The sequence below is a fragment of the Carcharodon carcharias genome, chromosome 10 (genome assembly GCF_017639515.1).
Source record: "Carcharodon carcharias isolate sCarCar2 chromosome 10, sCarCar2.pri, whole genome shotgun sequence".
In the NCBI taxonomy this organism is placed as follows: Eukaryota; Metazoa; Chordata; class Chondrichthyes; order Lamniformes; family Lamnidae; genus Carcharodon; species Carcharodon carcharias.
Window position 1 is genome coordinate 163533916 of NC_054476.1, and position 26614 is coordinate 163560529.

Sequence of the window (26614 nt, forward strand, 5' to 3'; positions counted from 1 at the left end):
GTCAATTAAACACTAAGATAAAAGCGAAAAATTGCGGATGCTGGAAATCCAAAACAAAAACAGAAATACCTGGAAAAACTCAGCAGGTCTGGCAGCATCCGCAGTTTTTTGTTTTTATCTCTGTGTTTAATTGACTGCCACTTCTCTTCAAGAAATGCCTACCTTGAAGAAGTTTTGTTCTACTCTTTGTCAGGATTTTCGAATCTCTCTTTTGCCTTGTTCACCTTCATTGCTTTCCTCCTATCACTGCTTGCTTGTCCCAACAACCCCACCTACCTTCTTCCCCCCCTCCCCCCCCACCCCAAACCAGTTTATATTTCACCCCTTTCCTATTTCTACTTAGTTCTGTTGAAGAGTCATGAGGACTCGATACGTCAACTTTGCTCTTCTCCGCCGATGCTGCCAGACCGGCTGAGTTTTTCCGAGATACTTGGAAGATTTGGTCTGGGTACTGTGTCAACAATTCATTTATAGCTGAGATTTCTTGGGCCTCCCATTTACTTCAATGTTGTCCCTTCAAATACACTCCAAAAGTCCTACAGTTGCAAATTCCCTATTCAGCATCATCAGTTTTTTGTTTTTATTTCCAAGTATCTCACTTGAGGGTTTTGGGGTGTAAATCTAGTGAGTGTAAAAGGAAAGTGGAATTAAGACATTCAACTTAGAATATAGGTAATTGTATTTGTTGTATTTTTGTTATACTTAACCTAACAATTTAAGCTAGAGTGTAATTATTGTCGCTGAAATTTGACCTTTTTTGTAGCAAAATTCTCGAGTTTTAACTGTGAACCTGGTGGCTTCATTCTTTTAGCAAAAACCTAGGTTTTCTGATTCTAAAAAAACTAAAAACATCACTGGTCTCTACTGAGAAAGTTCTACAATCCTCAAATATTCTTGCAAATAATTATCAGAACTTCCAGAATTTGAATTACAAGGGGCCCAAAACCCCTTGGCACCAAGGTGTTATAAGAAAAACCTGCTGCAGTCAAAATTCTGTCCTACATTTAAGTCACTAGTTACAAATAAATGATGATTTGTAACTTTTTTTTCAATTACTGTTTGACTGTGATATCCAATTATCTTTGAATGGACAAGTAACCCCCATTTCCAGTCAGTGATCTGTTTACAGATCAACATATCACCAGAAGAGAGGCACAAACCAAAGAAATTCTCAGCCTTGGATATCCCTCTCTACCAGTCCTGCCACCTGGCCCAGGTCTGGGGTAAATATTGCACAAATGGGCAGCTGCTAGTCTTTCAGGAGAAGATTAGGTATTCCTGGGCCCTGCCAGAATTTCCTTCCCAACACTGCAATTGCAGCTACATTTGGCCATGGGTCCAAGGATTTTTGGGGGGCCCTTATGATCAGGTATAAAACTACAGAACCTCTACAAAGCTGAAAGGAGAGCAAAAATGCTTCATTTTGTCATCGGTATTTTGGCATCATACTGTCTGAAATGAGACGAAGTGGTAATATTCTGGCATTCTAATACGTAGAAACATTTTTTTTTAAAGTTAACTATTACAACACAACACTATTGTGATATTTGAAAAAGCTTTAGAAATTGTCGAAGGAAGGAGAGGTCGTTGTTTTATGGAAATGTGGTAGATGTGGTTTTAAATGCACATTTAAGACTGGAATTGTGGACAGATCAAACCTTAACCCAAATATATTCATTCACAATGTTGCTACCAGGGTATGATCCTTGCTCCATGCAATCGAGAGTTATAAGTGCAGCATTTTAAATATAGTGTGATTGCTTATGACATGAATTGAGTTTCCAGTAGGTATGAAAATTAACTTGAGATCCATAACCTTCATCAAGGAGGAATGACTGTCACCCCATTTTGTGCAGAGAATGCTCTTGTCAGCTATGTTACACAGTCCTTGAATTTCAAAAAGTGCTTTTATAGCTTCAATATGCATCTATAACTATATACTGAATCAGCAACTGGAGCATTAATCATGGGTTACAGATATTGTCTGTCCTCATAATGACATTGATCAGAACAATTTGCTAGCAATATTGGAATTCCAAAAGGATTAAATCAGGAAAACGCGTTCCTTACATGTAGAATGCACTTACAAATCTGATAGTTGATGTAATATCAGTTGAGTTGGATCAATAACTGTCAGAAGGGGGTTGAGGTTTATAGAGGTATTTGTATTGCTACTTGATGTTTTCAGCGTAGAAAGATGAAGGAATATGCTCTGATGCACAGTAAGATGATAAAGGGAAATTGGAATTTTCATTTATACTCAGCCAGTGAATGATGTTTGAGATGCAGTCACTGTTGTTTGGAAGGTAAATTTGTATTCCTTCTCGTAATCCTGGAGTGACTGGTGTTCTTATTGTTTTCTTTTTAAAGACCTGTCCAAAGATCTGAATACTGTAAGCGGGAAAGGAAAGAGCAATGGCGAGACAGAAATTGGATGGACGACTGCAACAACTACTGATCCAGAAGATGAGTTTCACTTTGTTAGTACGACACCCAGTATCAACATCAACAATCATCATCCATTGCTTGAAGAAATCATTTATGAGACTTTGCTGAAGAAGGATTTCCTTGGTCAGGAACAGTTTTTTACCAGTAAAGTGGGAATGAGAATTGGCCCCACCTTTCCTGCCACTCAGTCACAGGAACCTCAGGATCCCTTGGTTAATCAGATAGTCACCAATGACACTCCAGGTTTTTCTGATATAACCGCTACTACAGTGGCCTCAACCTCTCCAATGACAACTTTGGGCACAACTGCTTCCTTGGCCACAGATGCGGCTCCTTTGGCTGGCAATACTGGTGTAATGCATGGAGAAAAAGCTCCCCCAATCGTGCAAACGGCCGCCACTACAGACTCTCTAACAACACCTGTTGTGAGCACAGCTACACCCGAGATTCCAGGAACTGCGTTCCAAAATAGTAATACTGCATTTGTTCAAACTGAACCCGGCAACCCCTCAGTTGCACCAGAAGCCCCTCTGAGCAAGTCCAATATCTTTCGGCATTTCAGTCATCAAGGGGCAGCTGCCATGGTGACTAGTGATACCCCAACAGAAATTACCACAACAGTCGGAGCAGGCATGCATCAAATGCGAGGACCAAGTTCTGAGCAACATGACAATCTTGCTGTAGATCCAACCGTCACGTCAGCTGCTAGTGAGACTGATGAGGAAACTACGACTACAACCATCATTACAACAACTATAATTACAACTGTGCAGACACCAGGTACAGATTTAACTTTCTCGGGAGGAGAGGATTAGAGTATTGCAGCTGGGTATTTCTTCCCCCAACTGCCTGCAACTCTTCCCCCAACCCCTCCTCCCTGCCCCACCTCATTGCCTAACCCTTGATCTCCCTGTTCAATGCAGTAGGTAAAGCCAAGGGCAGGTAAGGGTCTCTGCCAGTGGTCTGAATCTAGCCACCAGGACCACTCCATCCTGTCCTATTTGCTGGGGAAGTTGCTTGAACCACGAATATTGCTGCCAAAGTACAAGATAAAAATACCAAACGAATAATTGTTACTATTACAGTAAAACTACTGTACTACAAAAAAGTCTACTACAAATGTAGGTAGTGTCATGACACTAAATATCAGTTGCCTATTATATTCCTCAATCAGATTTCAGTTCAATTTGGTGTAATTTGGTAACAAAGGGTTCATTCTGTGACTGACCTAAGGATAAATTACAAACCAGGCTGGATATCCTAATCACTCTGAAATTCAGGAACATGCTAGATGATGGGAATTGCTAGATGAAAAAAGACCCAAATCTGTCGAGATTGCTTTCCATCACAAGGTACGGAGATACTAGGGAGTTGTTGCCTAACCATAGCAATCTCCACGACAGACCCTGAGGGTATTATATAAAGACAGAAAAATCCAATTGCAAGCAACCCTGTTCCATTTGGATTTTCAGAATGGGTTTTTTTTTTCATAAATTTTTCTCCAACAAATAGGTATTAAAAAGAAAGGTTCATTCAGCACATGCAGGTCCTGTCATGGGATCTGTCGTCTCTTTCATTTTCAGAACTTCCATTGCATAAATTCAAATCTGCCAAATTGGACCTGTAGAACTAGATTCACAATTAACTTGGTTCAAGCTGTGGTTTAGGACAAAAGCTACTTCATAATTTAAACGCACTGAAAAAATTATAATTGGAGTGGCTCAATTCTGACCAATTCAATTGCCCATTCTGATGGCTTGTATCCTAAACCTGTAAATTTGGCCAGTTTGTCAAGAGCTTTCAACTCACCATTTTGATGTGTGAGAAAATATGATCAGCTTTTCCATAGTTCTCAATCAATGAGGATATATCATGAACAGCCTGGGTCTTGTTTCCTCTTGAAAAGAGAAGGCTAAGGGATAACCTAACAGCAGTCTTTAAAATGATCAAAGGTTTCTTTTTAAGAGTCAACACAGAAAGAATGTTTCCACTTGTGGGGAAGAGTAAAAATAAGAGGCCATCAATATAAGAAATTAAATAGGGAATTCAGAGGAAATTGCTTTACCCAGAAAGTGGTGAGAATGTGGAACTCACTGCCACAGGGAGTGGTTGAAGTGAACAGTTTAGATGCATTTAACGGCAGGTTAGGCAAGCATAAGAAGGCAAAGGGAATCGAGGATTATACTGATAGAAATAGCTGAGAAAGGACAGCAGGAGGCTTGAGCAGAGCATTAACACACTGGCATTGACAAGTTGGGCCAAATGGCCTGTTTCTGTGCCCTTTAATCTGTGTAACAACACCAGCTGAAAACAGAACTCTGCTGCCATGAAGGATTCAAAAACTAAAGAGCAAGATGAGAATGCATTGGATGATCAACTAGGTCTGTCGGGCCAAATGGCCTGTTTCTGAGCTTTATCGAATCATAGAATGGTAAAAGCACAGAAGGATGCCTTTTAGCCTGTTGTGTCTGTCCTGACTCTCTGAAAGAGCAATTCACCGAGTGCCATTCCCTGTCTTCTCCCCATAGCCCTGCACATTCTTCCTTTTCAGATAATAATCCTATTCACTCTTGAATGCCTCAATTGAGCCTGCCTCTGCCATGCTCTCGGGCATGTGGATGATATGAAACGTGGGAATATTATGAACTATGTAGAACTTGAAAAGGAAATAGTTGGTGGAATGGGCAGACAACTGGCAGATGAAATTTAGTACAGTGATAGGTGAAGTGATTCATTTTGGTAGAAAGAACACAGAGAGACAACATCGAATAAAGTGTACAATTCTAAATTCTAAAATTCTAAAGAGCAGAAGGACCTGGGTGTATATGTGCATAAATCATTCAAGGTGGCAAAGGCATTCCAGATCCAAACCACTTGTTGCGTGAAAATGATTTTTCCTCATGTTGGCATTGTTTCTTTTGCCAATTACCTTAAATCTGTGCCCTCTGGTTCTCAATCCTTCTCAATCCAATGGGGAAAGTTTCTCCCGATCTACTCTGTCCAGATGTCTCAAAATATTGAATACTTCTGTCAAACCTCTTCTCAACCTTCTCCTCTCCAAGGAAAGCAGTCCCAACTTCTCCAATCTAACTAAGTAACTGAAATTCCTCGTCCGTGGAACCATTCTTGTGAATCTTTTGTCCAACCTCTCTAATGCCTTCACGTCCTTCCTAAAGTGTGGTGCCCAGAACTGGATGCAATACTGCAGTTGAGGCCAAACCAGTGTTTTATACAAGTTAAACATAACTTCCCTGCTTTTGTACTCTATGCCCTTATAAATAAAGCTTGTTTGCTTTTTATTAACTGTTCTCTCAACCTGTTTTGCCACCTTGAATGATTTATGCACATATACACCCAAGTCCTTCTGCTCTTTAGAATTTAGAATTGTGCACTTTATTCGATGTTGTCTCTCCGTGTTCCTTCTACAAAAATGAATCACTTCACCTATCACTGCTCTAAATTTCATCTGCCAGTTGTCTGCCCATTCCACCAACTATTTCCTTTTCAAGTTCTACACAGTTCATAATATTTCCAAGTTTCATATCATCCACAAATTTTGAAATTGTGCTCTGTACATCTAGGTCATTGGTGTATATCAGGAAAAACAAGGGTCCTAAACCAACCCCTGGGGAACTTCGCTATAAACCTTTCTCCAGTCCAAATAACATCCATTAATCTCTACTCTATGTTCCCTGTCACTCAGCCAATTTTAACAAATCTAACATTCTATGTCTGGAAATATGCCTCCTCCCCTATATTTTCAGTGCTAAAATAACAAATCAAAATCCAAACAAAATAGTGGACATACTATATAGGGCAATGCATTTCCATGATAGAATTGTTAGACACAGGAACTAAATTGCAGCTCATTTTGCCGACAAAGCCTTACCTTATCATTTTTGCCTGACATCATAATTTTTAGGAATGTGGTTTTGGGTAGCAATTTTACTTCACAGTGACATGTCAAGATGCCACTCTTGCATTTGTACACCCAGTACATTTTATAGCCTTGACCTTGCAAGGGCTCCAACAGTACCACAAAAGTGGTTTTTGCACCCAAACAATTTGCAGGCAATTGGGTGGCTAAAAGGTGAGGCTGTGCTACTGCCATGCATGATGACCATTTAAAGAAAGGCAGACTTGCACTAATAAAGCGCCTTTCATAACCTCAGGCCATCTCAGAGTATTTACCTACAAGACCTGAACACAGTGCAGGGTGAGAGGGCTGTTAAAACGTGGATGTCATGGGATTTGGCCTGCCCAAGTAAACCTCTTAAAGAGAGTTTCTGCTGGAAGTAAAAATGTGTATTTTAATTACCCTCTGCAAGTGAATTAAAAAGTTGTAATTCAGTGCAATTCTTGTTTTACTATACAGGAAGATCAGTAGATAAGCCTTATTGCATTCACAAAGCCCCAGATCAGTCTTATGACCATCCTATAAAACAGGGGGACAATACCTAACATCAAAATATGATGTTTTAAGGTCACTCTCAGCCCCTAAACTTCAGTCACGAGAATGTATGATAAAATGTTAGCTCCTTTTGATGGAATTATTTTCATTTGTTTAAATAAGTATTTTTCCTGGATGTTTAATATGATCCCTGGTGTTTGAGTGACCTGCTGTTTAGCTTCTTTCAAATTGTGGTTCATGCAACTTACCAACTGTTTCAAAGGCCCTGTAGTGTTGTGAAATAATAAGGATGCTCTTCATGTGTGATATTCTGTCCCTTGCCACATAATAATGTGGCACATTGAAGCTGTAATTCAGGGTTAATAATAAATAAGAGTAGAGCATCTGCAATGGAAGACCGTATATTAAAATACATGATGAGCTGAATACCTCACTTTTTAAATTTATTCCTTCACAGAATGTAGATGTTGATGGAAATTGCCCATCCCTAATTGCCCTTGTTGAGAAGATTATGGTGAGCTGCCTTAGTGAATTGCTAGGCCATCTCACAGAGCAGTTAAAAGTCAACCTCATATTGCTGTGGGTCTGAAGTCACGGTTTTTTTTTCCAAAAATATATTTGATCCATAAAATTGGTAAAAGTACATTCCAAAAAATTTCAAATAGGACATTTCAGGCAGCGCAATAAAATTCAACGTTTCTCCACAGAGCATGTTGCACCCTGAGGTGCTAGGCATGTAATACTTACTATACACATTCAATGTCGAGCATACAGCCTGAGGGCTCGACACAGTTTCCAGCCCCTCAGTGGGTCTGGAGTCACATATAAACCAGGCCAGGTAAGATCAGGAAGTTTCCTTCCCTAAACAGCATCATTAGTGAATTAGTTGGATTTTTACAATAATCCAATAGCTTCGTGGTCGCCATTACTGACACTAGCATGTTATTTCAGACTTAATTGATTGACTGATATGGTAATTAGCCATAGTCCACGAAGAACCATAGGTATCTCTCTCTCCATTAGAGAGAGACAATTGGTTTTGTAGCTTGAAGGGCACCAGTCCACATCAAGCATGGGGCAAGGCAAGGAGGCAGATCTCCCTGAACGACCGAAGCTGGTATGGGGATTCAATACACGCTGTTGTCATAATCCTGTACCAGACTCTAACCATCTAATCAACTGAAATTGACTGAATTCAATCACAAACTGCTATGATGAGATTTCAACTCTTTTTAGGTAGAATTGGCAGGCCCAACCCAATCTCCGGCAGGCGGGGAGCCGATCCCCCCCCCGGAGAAACGGGCCCTGCCGCCATTTTAAGTGGGCGGGCCGATTAAGGCCCGCCCAGCGTGACGCCTGCCAGGAAGTGCTATGCGCTCCCTGTGCGGGTGGGGGGATTCCCCAAATGCGAGAGTGCGTTCTTTCACGCATGTGCACGGAAGAGCGCACATCTCCCTGAGGCTAAGTGCAGCCTCAGGGAGATCGCTGACACTTCTAAAAAAAAAAAATATGAAAAATAGAAAAAAAAAATTGCCTAACATATCCCCCTCATGTGAACATGAGATGGGACATGTTCATAATTAACATAATAACTTTATTAAAAATGTAAAAACCCTGCATGTAACCTCATCCCACCCGTGGATGAGGTTTCATGTTTTATCTGTTTGCCGCTGGGAGCTCCTGGCCCACCCGCCAACCTTAAAGTTGGACGGGCAGGTACACTAAGTACTTTAATTGATCTGTCAATGGCCTCAGTTGGCCATTGACAGGTCGGTGGGCGCGCAGCTGATTTTGCTGCACCCCCGCCTTCCTGAAAATTTAAATGGGCTGGGATGACGTCGGGGGTTCCGCCCCCTCCTCGCCGACGGCAAAATTCTGCCCTTTGGCCTTCGACCTCGGGACTCCAGGCCTCTGGATTAGTAGTCCAGTAACATAATTACTGTACCATTGCACCCTTACTTTAATCATCTAATTTGGAGATGTTATGAGCTAAGGACTCTCAAAAGGATCACAATTTGACCTTCTTTCATGGCAGCAAGAGGGAACAGGCAAATTATTATTTTTTTTACTTTTTAACTCAGGCCTGAGTGCACAAAAATAGCAACTTCTTAAAAGAAATGCTCATGACACTAACTGCTAATGGCTTTAGTGTGAAAATGCACATTCTGTGCTGTATTAGGTGACCTGAAGGCAATCAAAGTACTCAGCTCATCTTACACTTTAATTAGATCCAGCAGAATCCCTGCTTTTGTGCACAACACCCACAATATATATCCTGCACTTTATAATTAAAACTGATATTTATTTAAAACCTCTGACCTTCAATGAACTTTTAGTGTTAGAAGAAAACTAGATATTCACATCTGTATGCCCCCTTCCCTGTCCTCGTAGCCACTGAAATAAGTGTAAATCCTTGTGATCTGTAACTTGCAGGGATTCAGGCACTTGGAAAGAATAGGGGATACAGAAAATGTGGATCAAGGGATTGCTTTCAATGCAGGAGACACCTGAGAGACTGAGGTAGCATCTCGGAAGAAAAACTGCCTGGCTTGATATGTTGATTGGGGGGAAAAAAAGGCTAGCACAAATATTTGAGGTTTAAAAGGCATTGTCAGGACAAATTAAAAACAGCTCATCCATTCATGACCATTTTAGAATGCTGGGTAGCTTAAGGAAAGGCCATACTGATGTATTAGCCTCCTGCCAACCCAATATGAACTGGGAATGCCTAAGTAGACTCTGAAATTGTTAATAAGATGCAACGGGGAGTCTGTGAGAATGGTGGAGGGGCTGTCTTAAACATTGGTTCTGGTCAGCCTTCCAAATCTATGTTCAGCAAATTAAAGTAAATGAACAACAAGGGAAAAAAAAACCCTAGCATTCAATTTGACTTGTTAGCTAATAGACATAGCCAACTCCAGAAGGGCCAATTGCAGCTTCTCATTTGTGTTGAATTACCTCATTTGAAGGTCTCAAAGCAGCATAGCCCTTTGAGTCTGCTCTGCCATTCAATCAGGTCAGAGCTGATCAGCTATCTTCATGCATCCATTTTTGTCCCAAACCCCTTATTAGCTAAGGTTAACAAAAATCTATCAATCTTAGTTTTAACTTTAACAATTGATCGAGGATCAGTTGCCATTTGCAGAAGAGTTCTAAATTTCTACCACACTTTGCGTGTAGAAGTGTTTCCTCATTCCACTAGTGAATGGCCTGGTTCTAATTCTCAGAAGATGCCCCCTAGTCCTAGAGACCCCAATCATTGGAAATCATTTCGCTCCCTCTAACCTACCCTGTTCTCCTTAACTGCCTGAAAACTTTGATCAGATCACTTCTTAACCTTTTAAGTTCCAGGGAATATAACCTTAATTTGTCTGATCTGGCCTCATAATTTAATCCTTGGAATCTAAGTATCATTTTGGTATCATTCTAATCTGCACTTCCTCCAAGGTAAATATAACACTCCTAAGACGTGGTGCCCAGAGCTGCTCTAACTAGATTGTCGTTAGCATTCCCTTTCAGGTTATTGATTAGATTCTCTACATATTAAATTCGAAACACACTCTCGAATGACTAAAGCATCTCAACTTTGGCTTTGAAAATTTGCAACAGCTTTCGGTAACTATTGTATGAAGAACTGAAATTCTACGAAACTAAAGTCTGCACCATCAAAGAAAATTATGGTAATCGTTCATATCCTGCAGCAGTATCGGACGCTACGCTGATTATTGCAAACGAAACAGATGCTATTTGCTCGAACTTGTGAAAAAAAACAGAAATCACTTTTAAGATTTGCTCTTGTGTTCTTAGTAGCCAGTCTAACTTAACAGAAATTATAGACTTAGAGAAAGATTCCCTCTGTTGTTTGGAGGTCACTAGCAAACACAGATGTAAATGATAGGTTTGCAATTTCTCTATGAATAGTGTAAATTTGCGCTGTATTATTGTAGTGCTACAAACCAATATGACTCGTGAAGGTTCTTAAGTGTCACTCTAAACCAATGCCCTTCTGAGTGTAAAATGGCTGTGGGACAGCCACTTTTGTTGTGGGCTCCTGACTGACTTTTCAGCTGGGGGAAGGGCAGGAAAGATGGCACCTCATAAAATCCAGTCCTATGCCTCCTGCCACACAGCCAAATTCCTAAGAGGTCAATAATTTGCCGACTATTCCATGAGCGCCTCTTATGAGGGACTTTATCAAATGCCTTCTGGGAGTCAATACAACCATTAATTTTCCCTCTTTTCAAACCTTAGTCACCTCTTCAAAAAAAATCAGACACACCAGGCATAACCTACACTTCATAAATTAACGCTGGCTCTCTTTGATCAGCTGAAAGTTTTCACAGTGTTTAGTCACCCTATCCTTATTTAAGGACTCATAATTTCCTGACAACAGATGTTCGGCTAACTGATCTATGATTCCCCCATTTCCCTCCCTCACCTTTCTCAAACAGCAGCGTGACATACACAGCTTTCCAAACTAAAGGAACAGTTTGCTAACGGAGAGAACTTTGGAACATTATAGTTAGAGCATTTACAATATTCTCAATGTTGCACCTACAATAATTCAATTTGTTCTTTTTACTCCATGTCTTTGTATAAAGAGTGCTTATTTTGCCCACACACCCTAACTTGTCCTTCTGCCCCAAATGTTTTACTTCCAAGTCAGACGAGTAATCCAGAGGCCCAGGCTATTGCTGGGGGAATGGGTTCAAATCCCGCCATGGCAGATGGTGGAATTTAAATTCAATTAATCAATCCGGAATTGAAAGCTAGTCTCAATAATGATGACCATGAAACTATCATCGGTGAATCTTTTGTGGATGCAACATTGAGAATATTGTAAATGCTCTAACTATAATGTTCCAAAGTTCTCTCCGTTAGGAAACTGTTCCTTTAGTTTGGAAAACTGTGTATGTCACTCTGCTGTTTGAGAAAGGTGAGGGAGGGAAATGGGGAAATCATGGATCAGTTAGCCGAACATCTGCTTAACTAATGTCCTTAAGGGAAGGAAATCTGCAGTCCTTACCTACATGTGACTCCAGACCCACAGCAATGTGGTTAACTCTAAAATGCCTTCTGAATTGGCCTAGCAAGTCACTCAGTTGTATCAAACCGCTACAGAAAAGTTGATGAGGAATGAAACTGGACGGACCACCTGGCATTGATCTAGGCACCAGGAACAATGACACACCCAGCCCTGTCGACCCTGCAAAATCCTCCTTACTACCGTGTGGGGGCTTGTGCCAAAATGGGGAGAGCTGTCCCACAGATGAGTCAAGCAACAGGCTGAAATAGTTATACTCATCGAATCACACCTGACAGATAATGTCCCAGACACCAGCATCACTATCCCTGCGTATGTTCTGTCCCACAGACAAGACAGACCCAACAGAAGTGGCAGCACAGTAGTATACAGCTGGGAGGGAGTTGCCCTGGGAGTCCTCAATATCCACTCTGCCCCCCATGAAGTCTCATAGCATCAGATCAAACATGGGCAAGGAAACCTCCTGCTGATTATCACCTACTGTTACCCCCACCCCTTCAGCCCATGAATCAGTACTCTTCCATGTTGAACACCCACAGAGGGTGGCAAGGGCACAGAATGTACTCTGGGTGGGGGATTTCAATGTCCATCACCAAGAGTGGCTCGGTAGCACCACCACTGACTGAACTGGCTGAGTCCTAAAGGACATAGCTGCTAGACTGGATCTGTGGCAGGTGGTGAAGGAACCAACAAGAAGGAAGAACCTATTTAACCTCATCCTCACCAGTGTACCTGTCGCAAATGCATTTGTCCATGACAGTGTCAGGAGGAGTGACTGCTGCACAATCCTTGTGGAGACAAAGTCCCACCTCCAAATTGAGGATCCCTCCATCATGCTGTGTGGCAGTTCTAGATTGTGATTTTGAACAGACTTAACCCCTCAAAGCCTGTTCTGGCCCAGCGGATGGTAAATGCTAAGCTGCTCAAATCTCAGAGGGGAAACTTGAAACAGCTGTCACAGCTATTTGATTAATTCAGCGGGGGTGGGGGGGGGGGGGGGAGAACCACACTGTTTGGCTTAACTTCTTCTGGCTAAGTATAACATCTTACCATCTCTTTGAAATTCAAACTACTCTGGTTTATCTAAAAATGCAAATTTTCCTCATGCCTCACATTCTAAAATTTCAGCCATGTTTCTGTATTTAACATTTCAAACCTAGTTTCCCTTTTGATCACTCAAAAGCTCCAGACCAGCTGTCTCTACTTCAATTAAATCCCTCACACAGGATAAACTAATCCAAACCCCACTACTAACCTACCTTTACAATAAATCACAATATTATGAAAATTATTACATCCATGAGGTGCTGTGGGCCATCAGTAGCAGCAGAACTGTATTCAACCACAATCTGTAACCTCATGACCTGGCATATCCCCCACTCTACCATTACCATTAAGCCAGGGGATCAACCCTGGTTCAATGCAGAGAGCAGGAGGGCATGCCAGGAACAGCACCAGGCATACCTACACATGAGGGGTCAGCTTGGTGAAGCTACAACACAGGACTACTTGCGTGCCAAACAGAGGAAGCAACATGCAAAAGACAGGGCTAAGTGATTCCAAAACCAATAGGTCAGATATAAGCTCTGCAGTCCAGCCACATCCAGTCATGAATGGTGGTGGACAATTAAGCACCTAACTGGAGGAGGAGGCACCACAAATACTCCCATCCTCAATGATGGGGGAGCCCAGCACATCAGTGCAAAAGATAAGGCTGAAGCATTTGCAACAATCGTCAGCCATAAGCGCCGATCTCAGCCTCCTCCTGAGGTCCCCAGCATCACAGATACCAGTCTTCAGCCAATTCGATTCACTCCACCCACGTGATGTCAAGAAACAGTTGAAGGCACTGGATGGTGCAAAGGCCATGGGTCCGGGCAACGTTCTGACAATAATAACGAATACTTGTACTGCAGAACTATCTGCATCCCTGGCCAAGCTGTTCCAGTAAAGTTACAACACTGGCATCTACCCAGCAATGTGGAAAGTTTCCCAGGTATGTCCTATCCACAAAAAGCAGGACAAATCCAACCAGGCCAATTACCGCCCAAAGGTCTACCCGCGATGGAAGATGTCACCGACAGTGCTATCAAGCAGCACTTACTCAGCTATAACCTGTACGCTGACATTCAGTTTGGGTTCAGCCAGGCCCATTCAGCTCCTGACCTCAATACAGACTTGGCCCAAACATGGACAAAAGAGTTGAACTACAGAGGTGAGGTGAGAGTGACTGCCCTTGACTTCAAGAAGGCATTTGACCAAGTGTAGTTTCGAGGAACCCTAGGAAAACTAGAGTCAATAAGAATCGGGGGGGAAAACTCTCCGCTGCGTGGAGTCATACCTAGCACAAAGCAAGGTGGTTATGGTTGTTGGAGATCAGTCATCTCAGTCCTGGGACAATGCTGCAGGATTCTCAGGGTAGTGTCCTATGCCCAAGCATATGCAGCTGCTTCATCAATGACCTTCCCTCCATCATGAGGTCAGAAATGGGGATGTTCGCTGATGATTGCACAAAGATCGTCACTATTCGCGACTCCTCAGATACTGAAGCAGTCTGTGTCTATATGTAGCAAGACCTGTATTACTTTCAGGTTTGGGCTGATAAGTGGCAAATAATATTAACACCATATAAGTGCCAGGCAATGATCATCTCCACCAAGGGGGAATCTAATCCCCCCTTGACATGTGGTGGCATTACCACTGTTGAGCCCTCCCCCCACCACTGTCAATATCCTGGGGGTTATTATTGACTAGAAACTGAACTGGACCAGATCAGAGGCTGTGAATTCTGTGGCGAGTAACTCTCACCTCCTGACTCCCCAAAGCCTCTTCTCCAAATACAAGGCACAAGTCAGGAGTGTGATGGAATATTTTTTCAGTTGCCTGGATGACTGTAGCTCCAACAGAACTCTCAAAGCTTGACACCATCCAGCCCCAGCAACTCCATTCACCATCTTGAACATTCACTCCCTCCCGCACAGTGGCAGTTGTGTGTACTGTCTACAAGATGCACAGCAGAAACTCATCAAGACCCATTGGACATCACCTTCCAAACCTTCGACTGCTAACACCTAGAAGAACAAGGGGGGTAGATGCATGGGAACAGCACCACCTTCAATTTACTCTCCAAGCCACACACCATCCTAACTTAAAACTTTATTTCCGTTCCTTCACTGTCGCTGGGTCAAAATCCTGGAGCTCCCTCACAGCACTATGGGTGTGGGTGTACCTACACCACCTGGACTGCTCTGCAGTGGTTCAAGAAGGTAGCTCCCCACCACCTTCTCAAGGGCAATTAGGGATGGGCAATAAATGCTGGCCTAGCCAGCAACAACGCACATCCTGTGAATGGATAAATTAAAAAAAATACCGAGAAAGATTTTCATAATAGATTTCTAAGACTGAGGAAACATTGCATGCAATCTCAAGTTAATCCCTTGGACGGTTTGAAATCTCCTGTGGGAACTTTTCCATGTTTAAGAGTGTGAGGAAATAAGCCAACACTCCCAAACAAGTGATGTAAAAACTGAGATAAAAACAAAGAACTGCAGATGTTGGAAATCCAAAACAAAAACAGAAACAGAAATACCTGGAAAAACTCAGCATGTCTGGCAGCGTCGGCGCAGAAGAGCACAGTTGATGTTCTGAGTCCTCATGACCCAGGTGACCTCATGAGGACTCGAAACGTCAACTGTGCTCTTCTCCACCGATGCTCCCAGACATGCTGAGTTTTACCAGGTATTTCTGTTTCTGTTTTGTGATGTAAAAACTGATTCATCACAGCCAGAGACACACATCAGCAGTTTTACTGCAGTCAATAGGGACAAAAGATCTTTATTGATCCACACAGCAAACCTTTCAAGGAGTCAATTTTGTGCAGGATAGAAAGTGAAATGGGATCAAGGGAGACCCAGACTATGTTTTGCAAGTGCTAATTCCTTTGTCCATTTTCCTTTGCAGTTCCTTGCAGTTTAAATTTCACAGACTTTGAGGGATACATTGAGTCTCCAGAATACCCCAGTCACCTGTACTACAGCAACTTGGATTGCATCTATACTATTACAGTCTACAGAGGATATGGAGTGGAACTTCAGGTCAGTGCTTTGTGATCATATATTAATGAGGCTTATTAAAGCTAATACCCTCAACTTGTAAAGGCAAGATGAAACAGTGACTGATCCTAAACTGTTCAAGTGACCCTGTATTTTTGCCCTTTTTGAACTGTTTCCGTCTTTTGCTCCTTATTTTGTGAGAAGCCAGCCTGCATGCTGTAAATCCCAGCCCAAGGGTGGACAATAACTGATAGGATATTTTTTTCTTGACAGTGGATAAATGACTGAAACAAATGATGATATCCAAAGAAAAGTAGGAACAGGAAAAAGTCACTTTTTCCTCAGGTCTCTGTCTCTACCTTAGGATTTATTAACTTATTTCCTTAAACTCCCTTTCCAATCAGAAACCCATCAATTTCTTTATCTCAGACTGAAATGTGGCACAACATGCATTAATGGCAAAAGGCTGTGTATAACAAACTTATGACCTTATATTCCCTGCAGTACAGCGATGCAGTTGCTGTCTGAGCATTTTACCTTTATGGGTGTGCCCATACTGCCCAATATCTAATTATACTACAGTGTGACCAAAGAGTGTAACCACAGTTATTGCCTTGAGATCTGTACTGGCTACCTGCAACTTCCACCCGTGTGCTATACTTCAATCACCTTGATATATGGCCAAAGCTGAGGCTTTACCTCCAGGATCTATAGTTCCTTCTGTAACAGAAATTTGACTCATTTTGGACAGCAATATTTGTACACAATTGTAAAGAAATCAATGTACAGACACACTGACTAAAAGATGGAGGTAAGAAAATTGCCAGCCTCCTTCATGAAACTCCTAAAGAATTTGGGGCTATTTTATAATTGTTGATTAGCCTAACTCATGAGGAAGACATTTCTAAAGTTAGATACAATCTTCCACAAATACAATTATTCTAATCAGTATTCTGTACTTAAAGCTGAGTCAGTTCAGCGAAAAGATGCATTAATCTTTCCAGCATACTTTGCGTGCGTAGTGTGGAAACTGAATTTATAATCAACTTCAAACAAGCATCCAGGCTATTGAAACACCAAGTGCCAGAAATTGGAAGTACTTATCCTGAGATTAGTGGCAGCTGATTTATTTTTTGAATGACTTATTGTGCAAATAATCTTTAATGAAGTCTGCTGCAATGCCATTATTGAGGAGTAGGCTCATTGGAGAAGTCCAAAGGGAATCGGGCAAATATTTGCAAAGGAAATGATTGCAGAACAATGGGGAAAGAGCTGGGGGTGTGAGACTAATTATCTTTTTCAAAGAGCCAGCACAGGGATGTGCTGAATGATCTCTTCTGTGCTGTACGATTCTATGGTTGTTGGGGGAAAGCCTTTGGGTAAGTAAAATTTGCATAATAAAGCTTTTAGGATTTTATTTTGTCAGGGAAATAAATTTGTATAAATTAAGCCCGATCCAAGTTTAAGGTAGGAAGTGAACCGGTCGATCTGAGATGCCAAAAATAAAGGGCTGTTTTTTTTAGGGAGAAATTAAATGGTGGTGCCATTACAGATTAAATCACACACCTTCTAGCCATGCCAAAATATTATTTCCCATGAGTGTCAGTCTCACCAAAATCACTTAAGTCAGGAAGAATCTCCTCCAGCATTGCTCCAAGTCCCAGTACTGCGAAGTGAGATGGAAAATGAGGAACAGCATGGAGCAACCCAGGCAGGCCCTGGTGTGATGGAGAAGCTGCGAACCTTCAAGGCAGAGAGTGAAGCTGAGCTGCAATCTTTTGATGTTATTATAATTTGGCAGTTCATCCTGAGTGAAAGCTTGTGCCGGTATGAGAGAGGCTCGCTGCCCTTAGATTGTGGGCATGTTTGGATTTAAAAATGTTACAAATCCTGTGTTACGCTCTCAGCATTTGGTTCCCATATGTAGACCTTTCTCCCTGTACTCTGGAAGCTGCACTATTCAAGGATCTGATTTTACACGTTACCTTAACTACTTGTTGGACTAAATAAAGTTTTGTACGACACCACACAATATCATGTGAGCACTGAAATATTATAGACAAGAGTGTACAAGCTTAAAATAAAGCTCTCTGGAGTAGCATTTCCTCAGAAAGGTACAGCGTTGGAATTATTTGCATATATATAGTGCAAATATTGGATGTAAATGTGAAAAATTCCATCATGAGCAATTATTTATTTTTGAGTAATGTTTATGGACAATCACAAGGTCTTTGGAGCAGCAAATTCTATTTGTCTGCAACGTTTTATCCCCTTCCGGCTTCAATGTCAATTGGAATTGAAACTTCATGTACGTAAACTCGAGGTTCAATTTACAGATTCTCCTGGCCGGCACAAGCCTCCACTCAGGATGAACTGCCAAAATTATAACACAATCATCAAAACATTGCAGCTCAGCTTCACTCTCTGCCTTGAAGGTTCGTAGCTTTCTCCATCACACCAGGGCCTGCCTGGGTTGCTCCAGGCTATTACTGGTTTTCCATCTTACTCCACAGTACTGGGACTTGGAGCAATGCTGGAGGAGCTTCTCCCTGACTTAAGTGATTTTGGTGAGACTGGCATTCGCGGACAATAGTACTTCAGCATGGCTAGAGTTTAAGTGATTTAACCTGTAATGGCACCACGATTTAATTTCTCCCTAAAAAAAAACAGCCCCCTATTTTTGACATCTCAGATGGACCAGTTCATCTCTTAGATAGAGCTTAATTTATACAAACTTATCTCCCTGGCAAAATAAATCCCTAAAAGCTTTACCAGCGCAACAATAATGATGTTGGGCAGAATTATGAATGAATTCCCTGGCACATATATCCCCTAACATCTAACTCTGCTTCCCCTCAAAAGGACACCTATAATCTTTATTCCCAACATTATGGATGAATAAAACATTAAAAGTCTTGTTTATTGTACACACTTGCTGTAAAATTCTTAAATTTCAGCAGAGTTTAATTTGTCTAAACTGATTTCCTGTGTAATGATGAAGACTGACATGGAGGTGGTGCACTGCCACCATTGGCGGGAGGCTGTAATTACAGCATTCCAGGTTTATTTCCTGCACCATTTTCCCTATCACATGTTCCTGTTGTGCTTTCCCTGTTGGGCTTTATTGATAACACCCAGGGCCAGGGAGAGGAACCATGGGCCCAGGTGCTTAACCTGTTTCTGTGCTTCGTCCTGGATGGTGCCAAGTTTCCTGAGCTTTGTGTGAGCTGCACTCATCCAGGCAAAGTAGGGAGTATTCCATCACACTCCTGACTTGTGCCTTGTCGATGGTGAACAGGCTTTGGGGTCTCAGGAGGTGAGTTATCGCCGCAGGATCCCATCTGGTTCTCTCATGTCCTTTAGGGAATGAAATCTGCTGTCCTTACCTGGTCTGGCCTACATGTGACACCAGATTCACAGCAATGCGGTTGACTCTTAAAATGCCCTCAAAAATGGCCTAGCAAGCCACTCAGTTGTATCAAAACCGCTATGGAAAATTGGATAAGGAATGAAACCAGACAGAGCAGCCAACATTGACCTAAGTACTGGAAATGACAACAGCAAACTCACTCCTGTAGACCCTGCAAAGTCGTCCTAACTAACATCTGGGGCTCATGCCAAAATTGGGAGAGCTGTCTCACAGACACATCAAGCAACAACCTGACCTAGTCATACTCAGGGAATCATACCTTACAGACAACATCCTAGATACCACTGTCACCATCCCTAGGTATGTCTTTTCCTACCGGAAGGACTTGCTCAGTAGAAGTGGCAGCACAGTAGTACACAGTTGGGAGGGAGTTGCCCTGGGAGTCATCAACATCGACTCCAGACCCCGGTCTTATAGCATCAGGTCAAACATGGGCAAAGAAACCTCCTGATCACCCACGTATCGCCCCCACCCCCTCAGCAGATGAATCAGTACTTCTCGATGTTGAACACCACTTACAGGAAGCATTGAGGGTTGCAAGGGAGCAGAATGTACTCTGGGTGGGGGACTTCAATGCCCATCACCAAGAATGGCTCAGTAGCACCAGTACAGACTGAGCTGGCTGAGTCCTGAAGGATATAGCTGCTAGACTGGGTCTGCAGCAGGTGGTGAGGGAACCAACAAGAGGGAAAAACATCCTTGACCTCATCCTCACCAACCTGCCTGCCACAGATGCATCTGTCTATGACAGTATTGATATGATACAGTCCTTGTGGAGACAACGTCCCAAGTTCACAATGCGTTGTGTGGCACTACCACCGTGTTAAATGAGATAGATTTCAAACAGATCTAGCAAGTCAACATTGGGCAACCATGCGGCATTGTGGGCCATCAGCAGCAGCAGAACTGTACTCGAACACAATCATTAACCTCATGGCCCGGCATATCCCCAACTCTACCATTACCATCAAGCCAGGGGATCAACCCTGGTTCAATGAAGAGTGCAGGAGGGCATGCCAGGAGCAGCACCAGGCATACCTAAACAAGGTGACAACCTGGTGAAGCTACAACACAGGACTACTTGCATGCCAAACAGCATAAGCAGCAAGCGATAGACAGAGCTAAGCGATTCCGCAACCAATGGATCAGATCTAAGCTCTGCAGTCCAGCCACATCCAGTTGTGAATGGTGGTGTACAATGAAACAACTCACTGGAGGAGGAAGCTCCACAAATATCCCCATCCTCAATGATGGGGGAACATGGCACATCAGTGCAAAAGATAAGGCTGAAGCATTTGCAACAATCTTCAGCCAGAAGCGGCAAATTGATGATCCATCTCAGCCTCCTCCAGAGTTTACCAACATCACAGATGTCAGTCTTCAGCCAATTTGATTCACTACATGTGATATCAAGAAATGACTGAAGGCACTGTATACTGCCAAGGCTATGGGCCCTGACAATATTCTGGCAATAGTACTGAAGACTTGTGCCCCAGAACTTGCTGCGCCCCTAGCCAAACTGTTCCAGTACAGCTACAACACTGGCATCTACCCAGCAATGTGGAAAATTGCCCGGGTATGTCCTGTACACAAAAAGCAGGACAACTCCAACCTGGCCAATTACTGCCCCATCAGTCTATTCTCGGCCATCAGTGAAGTAATGGAAAGGGTCATCAACAATGCTATCAAACGACACTTGCTTAGCAATAACCTGCTCACTGACACCCAGTTTATGTTCCTCCAAGGCCATTGAGCTCTTGACCTCATTACAACCTTGGCCTAAACATGGACAAAAGAGCTCAACTCCAAAGGTGCGGTGAGAGTGACTACCCTTGACATCAAGGCAGCATTTGACCAAGTGTGGTATCAATGAGCCCTAGTAAAACTGGAGTTAATTGGAAATGGGGGAAAGCTCTCCATTAGTTGGAGTCATATTTAGCACTAAAGAAAATGGTTGTGGTTGTTGGAGGTCATTGATCTCAGTTCCAGGACATCACTGCAGGAGTTCCTGAGAGTAGTGTTCTAGGCCCAACTGTCTTCAGCTACTTCATAATGACCTTCCTTCCATCGTCAGATTAGAAGTGGGGATGTTCGCTGATGATTGCACAATGTTCAACACTATTCGCAACTCCTCAGATACTGAAGCAGTCCATGTCCAAATGCAGCAAGACCTGGACAATATCCAGGCTTGGGTTGACAATTGGCAAGTAACATTTGCACCACACAAGTGCCAGGCAATGACCATCTTCAACAAGAAAGAATCTAACCATCATCCCTTGACATTCAATGGCATTACCACCACTGAATCTCCCACTATCAGCATGCTGGAAGTTACCATTGACCAGAAATTGAACTGGACTAGCCATATAAATACTGTGGCTACAAGAGCAGGTCAGAGGCTGGGAATCATTTGTTCATATTATGCAACCAGCTCTGCTTCTTTGAACCTGGCCCTATGCAATATCCAGCCAGCAATACCCAAGCACAAGATCCTCACAAGGACCGCAGGTTCGCAACCAACAATGCAGGGTTCTCGCACATGCTCTCGCGCACACACTCACTCTCACTCTCACATGCATACTCACCCTCTCACATGCGCACTCTTGCCCTCTCACATGCGCACTCTTGCCCTCTCACATGCGCACTCTTGCCCTCTCACATGTGCACTCTCGCCCTCTAACATGTGCACTCTTGCCCTCTCACATGTGCACTCTCACTCTCTGTCATGTGCACTCTCGTGCTCTGTCGTGCACTCTCGCGCTTTGTCGTGTGCACTCTCGCGCTCTGTCGTGTGCACTCTCGCGCTCTGTCGTGTGCACTCTCGCGCTCTCTCATGTGCACTCTCGCGCTCTCTCGTGTGCACTCTCGCGCTCTCTCGTGTGCACTCTCGCTCTCTCTCATGCACTCTCGCTCTCTCTCGTGCGCTCGCTCTCTCACGCGCACTCTCGCTCTCTCACGTGCACTCTCGCTCTCTCACATGCCGCACACTCTTTTATGCACACACACACTCTGTCTGTCTCTGCCTCTGTCTCTCTCTGTCTGTGTCTGTCTCTCTCTCTTGGTCTCACATTCCCCTCACCTCCTGTGGGCCCTCATCAGCGTTTTCAGTAGCTGCAAATTTCCTTTTTCTTTCTGACCTGTCAATTAAACACCATGTTTCCTTGTCTCTGGTGTGGATTGGGAGCAATGGGGGAGGAGGGGGATGCATTGTCATGCCAAATACTACCAGCCACCTCACCAGTGATATCTACCTCCATGAACGCAGCCTCCCTCTTCTGAGAGAAAAGTTGGAGATTTTCCAATCAGCATGGCTGCATTGCTGCCTACCGGTGTGAAGTAGTGTACCCATATTTTCTAAACTCAATCTGGGGACACACAGCCTGAAACCCACTCACACCATCTGAGGCCATGGAGCACTCTCTGGGACATCCACGTGTCCTTGAACTCCAATCACCCGTGTTCATCTGTCTCGCATTTACCAACAGCCTCATTACACAGACATTGTGGCTGTGGGGCCAGTTGCTTTTCAAACAGATTTCACAGGAAAACTCTGCGAGATCCAGGGACCACCCAGGGATTCAGTGAGTGGGGATTGGGGAAGGTCGGCAGGAGGGTTAACTCTGGCTAGAGGTAAGGAATGAAGAAGGTGCAGTAACATTGATTGGTAAAGTAGAGAGACCACCAACTAGTGGAAGGGATGTAGAGAAACAAACCTGCAAAGAAATTGCAGAGGTAGAAGAATTATAGAGTAATTATAATGGCAAACTTCAATTATCCAAATATAGACTGGGATAGGAATAGTGCAAAGGAACAAGAGGAGCGAGAGTTCGTGGAATATGTTCAAGATAATTTGCTGCAGCAGTAACCGGAATTTTCCACTCCGTTGTGGCGAGTGTGTTTGGTGGCGTGAACAGAAAACATTATGGGATGGCCTTAGCTGTGCTTCCCAGTGACGTGAATCCAGGACGTGATTGTCCCCTCCCCTGTCAACGATGGGCCATGTTCCCACCGTCCAGTGTTGGAACCTTAATTTTAATGTAGTTGCTTCTCATGGTTGTGCCCACTCGCTGGAATCACCGCCCCCCCCCCCCTCCCAAAACATCAAACTTAATTCCCACGATGGCGTGACTTCAGATCGGTGCACTTCACAACTGCCTTTAAAAAGACGTGCACCCGGCGAGCTGGACTTCGAGGGAAACTCGGAGTTGAGTGCACAAACCCTTGCACAGCGCTCGCGAGCATCGCCCAAAGGACATCAAGGAAGAGGCGCTGAGCGTTCAGGAGGCGGCACAGGCAAGTCGCATTTTTCCGGCTACCTTTTAGCGCGGTGCCAAGGCAAGGGCTCCAGTGCAGCTGGGGCAGGGAGCAGGCAAAGCAGCACACACTGATGGAAGTACGCAAGCACCGTGCCGGGGGTGTCTGGGTGGAGGGTGAGGGAAACGGCCAGGCATTTGGAAAAGCTTGTCAAAAGTGACCATTCTTCCACAGCTGAGACCGTTCACCAACAGCTCCATTGACAGGCTTGGAGTTGGACCTCTGAAGCATTGGTGCCCACTCACGCAACGCAAAAGCATGAAAGTACCACCAAATCCTCCAGAATCTTTCATGCCTCAGGTTCAGACTGAAATTAATGTGAGTTTTAGAGACCAACAGAACAGTTGGTTGATAAAAACAAAAAACTGCGGATGCTGGAAATCCAAAACAAAACCAGAAGCAGAAATACCTGGAAAAACTCAGCAGGTCTGGCAGCATCGGCAGAGAAGAGCACAGTTGACGTTTCGAGTCCTCATGACCCTTCAACAGAACTAAGTAAAAATAGGAAAGGGGTGAAATATAAACTGGTTTAAAGGGGCGGGGGGGGGGGTTTGTTGGGACAAGCAGCCAGTGATAGGTGGAGATAACCAAAAGCTGTCACAGACAAAAGAACAAAGAGGTGTTAAAGGTGGTGATATTATCTAAAGGAATGTGCAAATTAAGAGTAGAAGACAGGACAGATAAGGTACAGATAGCCCTAGTTGGGGGTGGGGGAATACTAAAAGGTAGAAATAAACAATAGGTGGAAATACATTTAAAAATAATGGAAATAGGTGGGAAAGGAAAATCTATATAAATTATTGGAAAAAACAAAAAGGAAGGGGGAAGAAACGGGAAAGGGGGTGGGGATGGAGGAGAGAGTTCAAGATCTAAAATTGTTGAACTCAATATTCAGTCTGGAAGGCTGTAAAGTGCCTAGTCGGAAGATGAGGTGCTGTTCCTCCAGTTTGTGTTGAGCTTCACTGGAACAATTCAGCAAGCCAAGGACAGACATGTGGGCAAGAGAGCAGGGTGGTGTGTTGAAATGACAAGCGACAGGGAGGTCTGGGTCATGCTTGCGGACAGACTGAAGGTGTTCTGCAAAGCGGTCACCCAGTCTGTGTTTGGTCTCTCCAATGTAGAGGAAACCGCATTGGGAGCAATGAATGCAGTAGACTAAGTTGGGGGAAACAAAAACAGAATTACCTGGAAAAACTCAGCAGGTCTGGCAGCATCGGTGGAGAAGAAAAGAGTTGATGTTTCGAGTCCTCATGACCCAGGGTCATGAAGACTCGAAACGTCAACTCTTTTCTTCTCCGCCGATGCTGCCAGACCTGCTGAGTTTTTCCAGGTAATTCCGTTTTTCTTTTGGATTTCCAGCATCCGCAGTTTTTTTGTTTTTATATATGTTGGGGGAAATGCAAGTGAAATGCTGTTTCACTTGAAAGGAGTGTTTGGGCCCTTGGACGGCGAGGAGAGGGAAGTGAAGGGGCAGGTGTTGCATCTTCTGCGGTTGCATGGGAAGGTGCCGTGGGAGGGAGTTGAGGAGTAGGGGCTGATGGAGGAGTGGACCAGGGTGTCCCGGAGGGAATGATCCCTACGGAATGCCGCCAGGGGAAGGGAAGATGTTTTTGGCAGTGGCATCATGCTGGAGTTGGCGGAAATGGCGGAGGATGATCCTTTGAATGCGGAGGCTGGGGTGGGGTGATAAATGAGGACAGGAGGATCCTATCATGTTTCTGGGAGGGAGGAGAAGGCGTGAGGGCGATCAGGACCTGGAAGTTAAAGATACTGGCGATGAGGCCATCACAGTGGCCAGACAAGGCAGGTGTGCTCATGAGGCCCTAATAATTGCAAGGTTCGTGGAGGATGATGATGATGAGATGCAGTGAGGACACTCCTGACATCCTCACATTGCATCTGTGAACACCTGACACCAGTCTGGCTGATGGCAGCACACATACCCTCAGTGCTCAGGCTCATGTCATTGGTGATGCAGCAGAGGCCTTAATAGTTGCTAGATTCCAGGAGGATGATGACTACATGCAGTGAGGACACACTATGGATCTTCACATAACCTCTGTGAATGTCTGACTCCTGTCTGGCTGAGGGCAGCTCGCTTGTTCTCTGTGATCAGTGTCATATCATGGAGACACACTGAAGATATTTTAACAGCACCTGAACCTTTGGCAGCCTTCATCACCTGTCCCCTTCAGGAGCACAGTGTTACTGGTCACAGCTGCTGAAGAGATGGGGGACCAACCACACTTCAAAGGTGCTGAGAACACACAGAGAAAACATGGAACTCTGTGACACCTGCCCATGACATTCTGGCGGCAATGATGAGCCCCATCAAGGCACAGCCATCACTGATGTGTCAAGTGACTATGAAGCCAGACAATCACTTTGGTCTGAAGGTTACACACTGCACAGGGAAGAGGCCCTGGACTGAGACACCTGCCTTCATTTTGTGCAGGAACCAAAGTTTCACAACTGAGTGACACAAACACTGCTCATCATAATAAGGAGCCATAGGCAAGGAGATATTCTTGGGAGTTTGTTTACAATTGTGAGCATTATGTACAAGTGATTAATATCTGTGCCCAGCCTGTGTAACTACATCATCTTAACCTTCCTAACCTTGGTGCTCTCCCCACATCCACAGCGAAGGTGGAGGCAGCCTGCTGACTGCTACGCCCTGTCTGTGATGACTTTGGTGTGTGTCGTCTGGAGGACTGAGATCTGGGGGGGCCTTGGTCTGCTTTCAGGGCACTGTGGTGTGGCAGTGGCACCCTTGTTGGCCTGCGGAGCTGGAGCTGCGGGGCTCAGAAGAAGAGGGGAATGGAATGGGTCGGATGCTCCCAGAGTCACCTGGGTCGATGGCCCTGGGGTGTGCACCTGCTGATCCTCCTCCGTATGGGTGCCCGAGGGCCCTT

At 43.9% G+C, this 26614-nt stretch overlaps 1 protein-coding gene across 1 annotated transcript in view; it reads left to right on the forward strand.

Moving 5' to 3' along the window:
* Nucleotides 1-2197: 2197 nt before the first annotated feature.
* The window catches only part of sez6b (seizure related 6 homolog b), a 488962-nt gene continuing 464545 nt past the window's right edge, over nt 2198-26614 (forward strand). Inside the window, exons 1-3 of the mRNA XM_041196728.1 lie at nt 2198-2222; nt 2371-3228; nt 15864-15997. Of these exons, the coding sequence (XP_041052662.1) occupies nt 2198-2222; nt 2371-3228; nt 15864-15997 (1017 nt within the window). The remainder of the gene's footprint in view (nt 2223-2370; nt 3229-15863; nt 15998-26614) is intronic.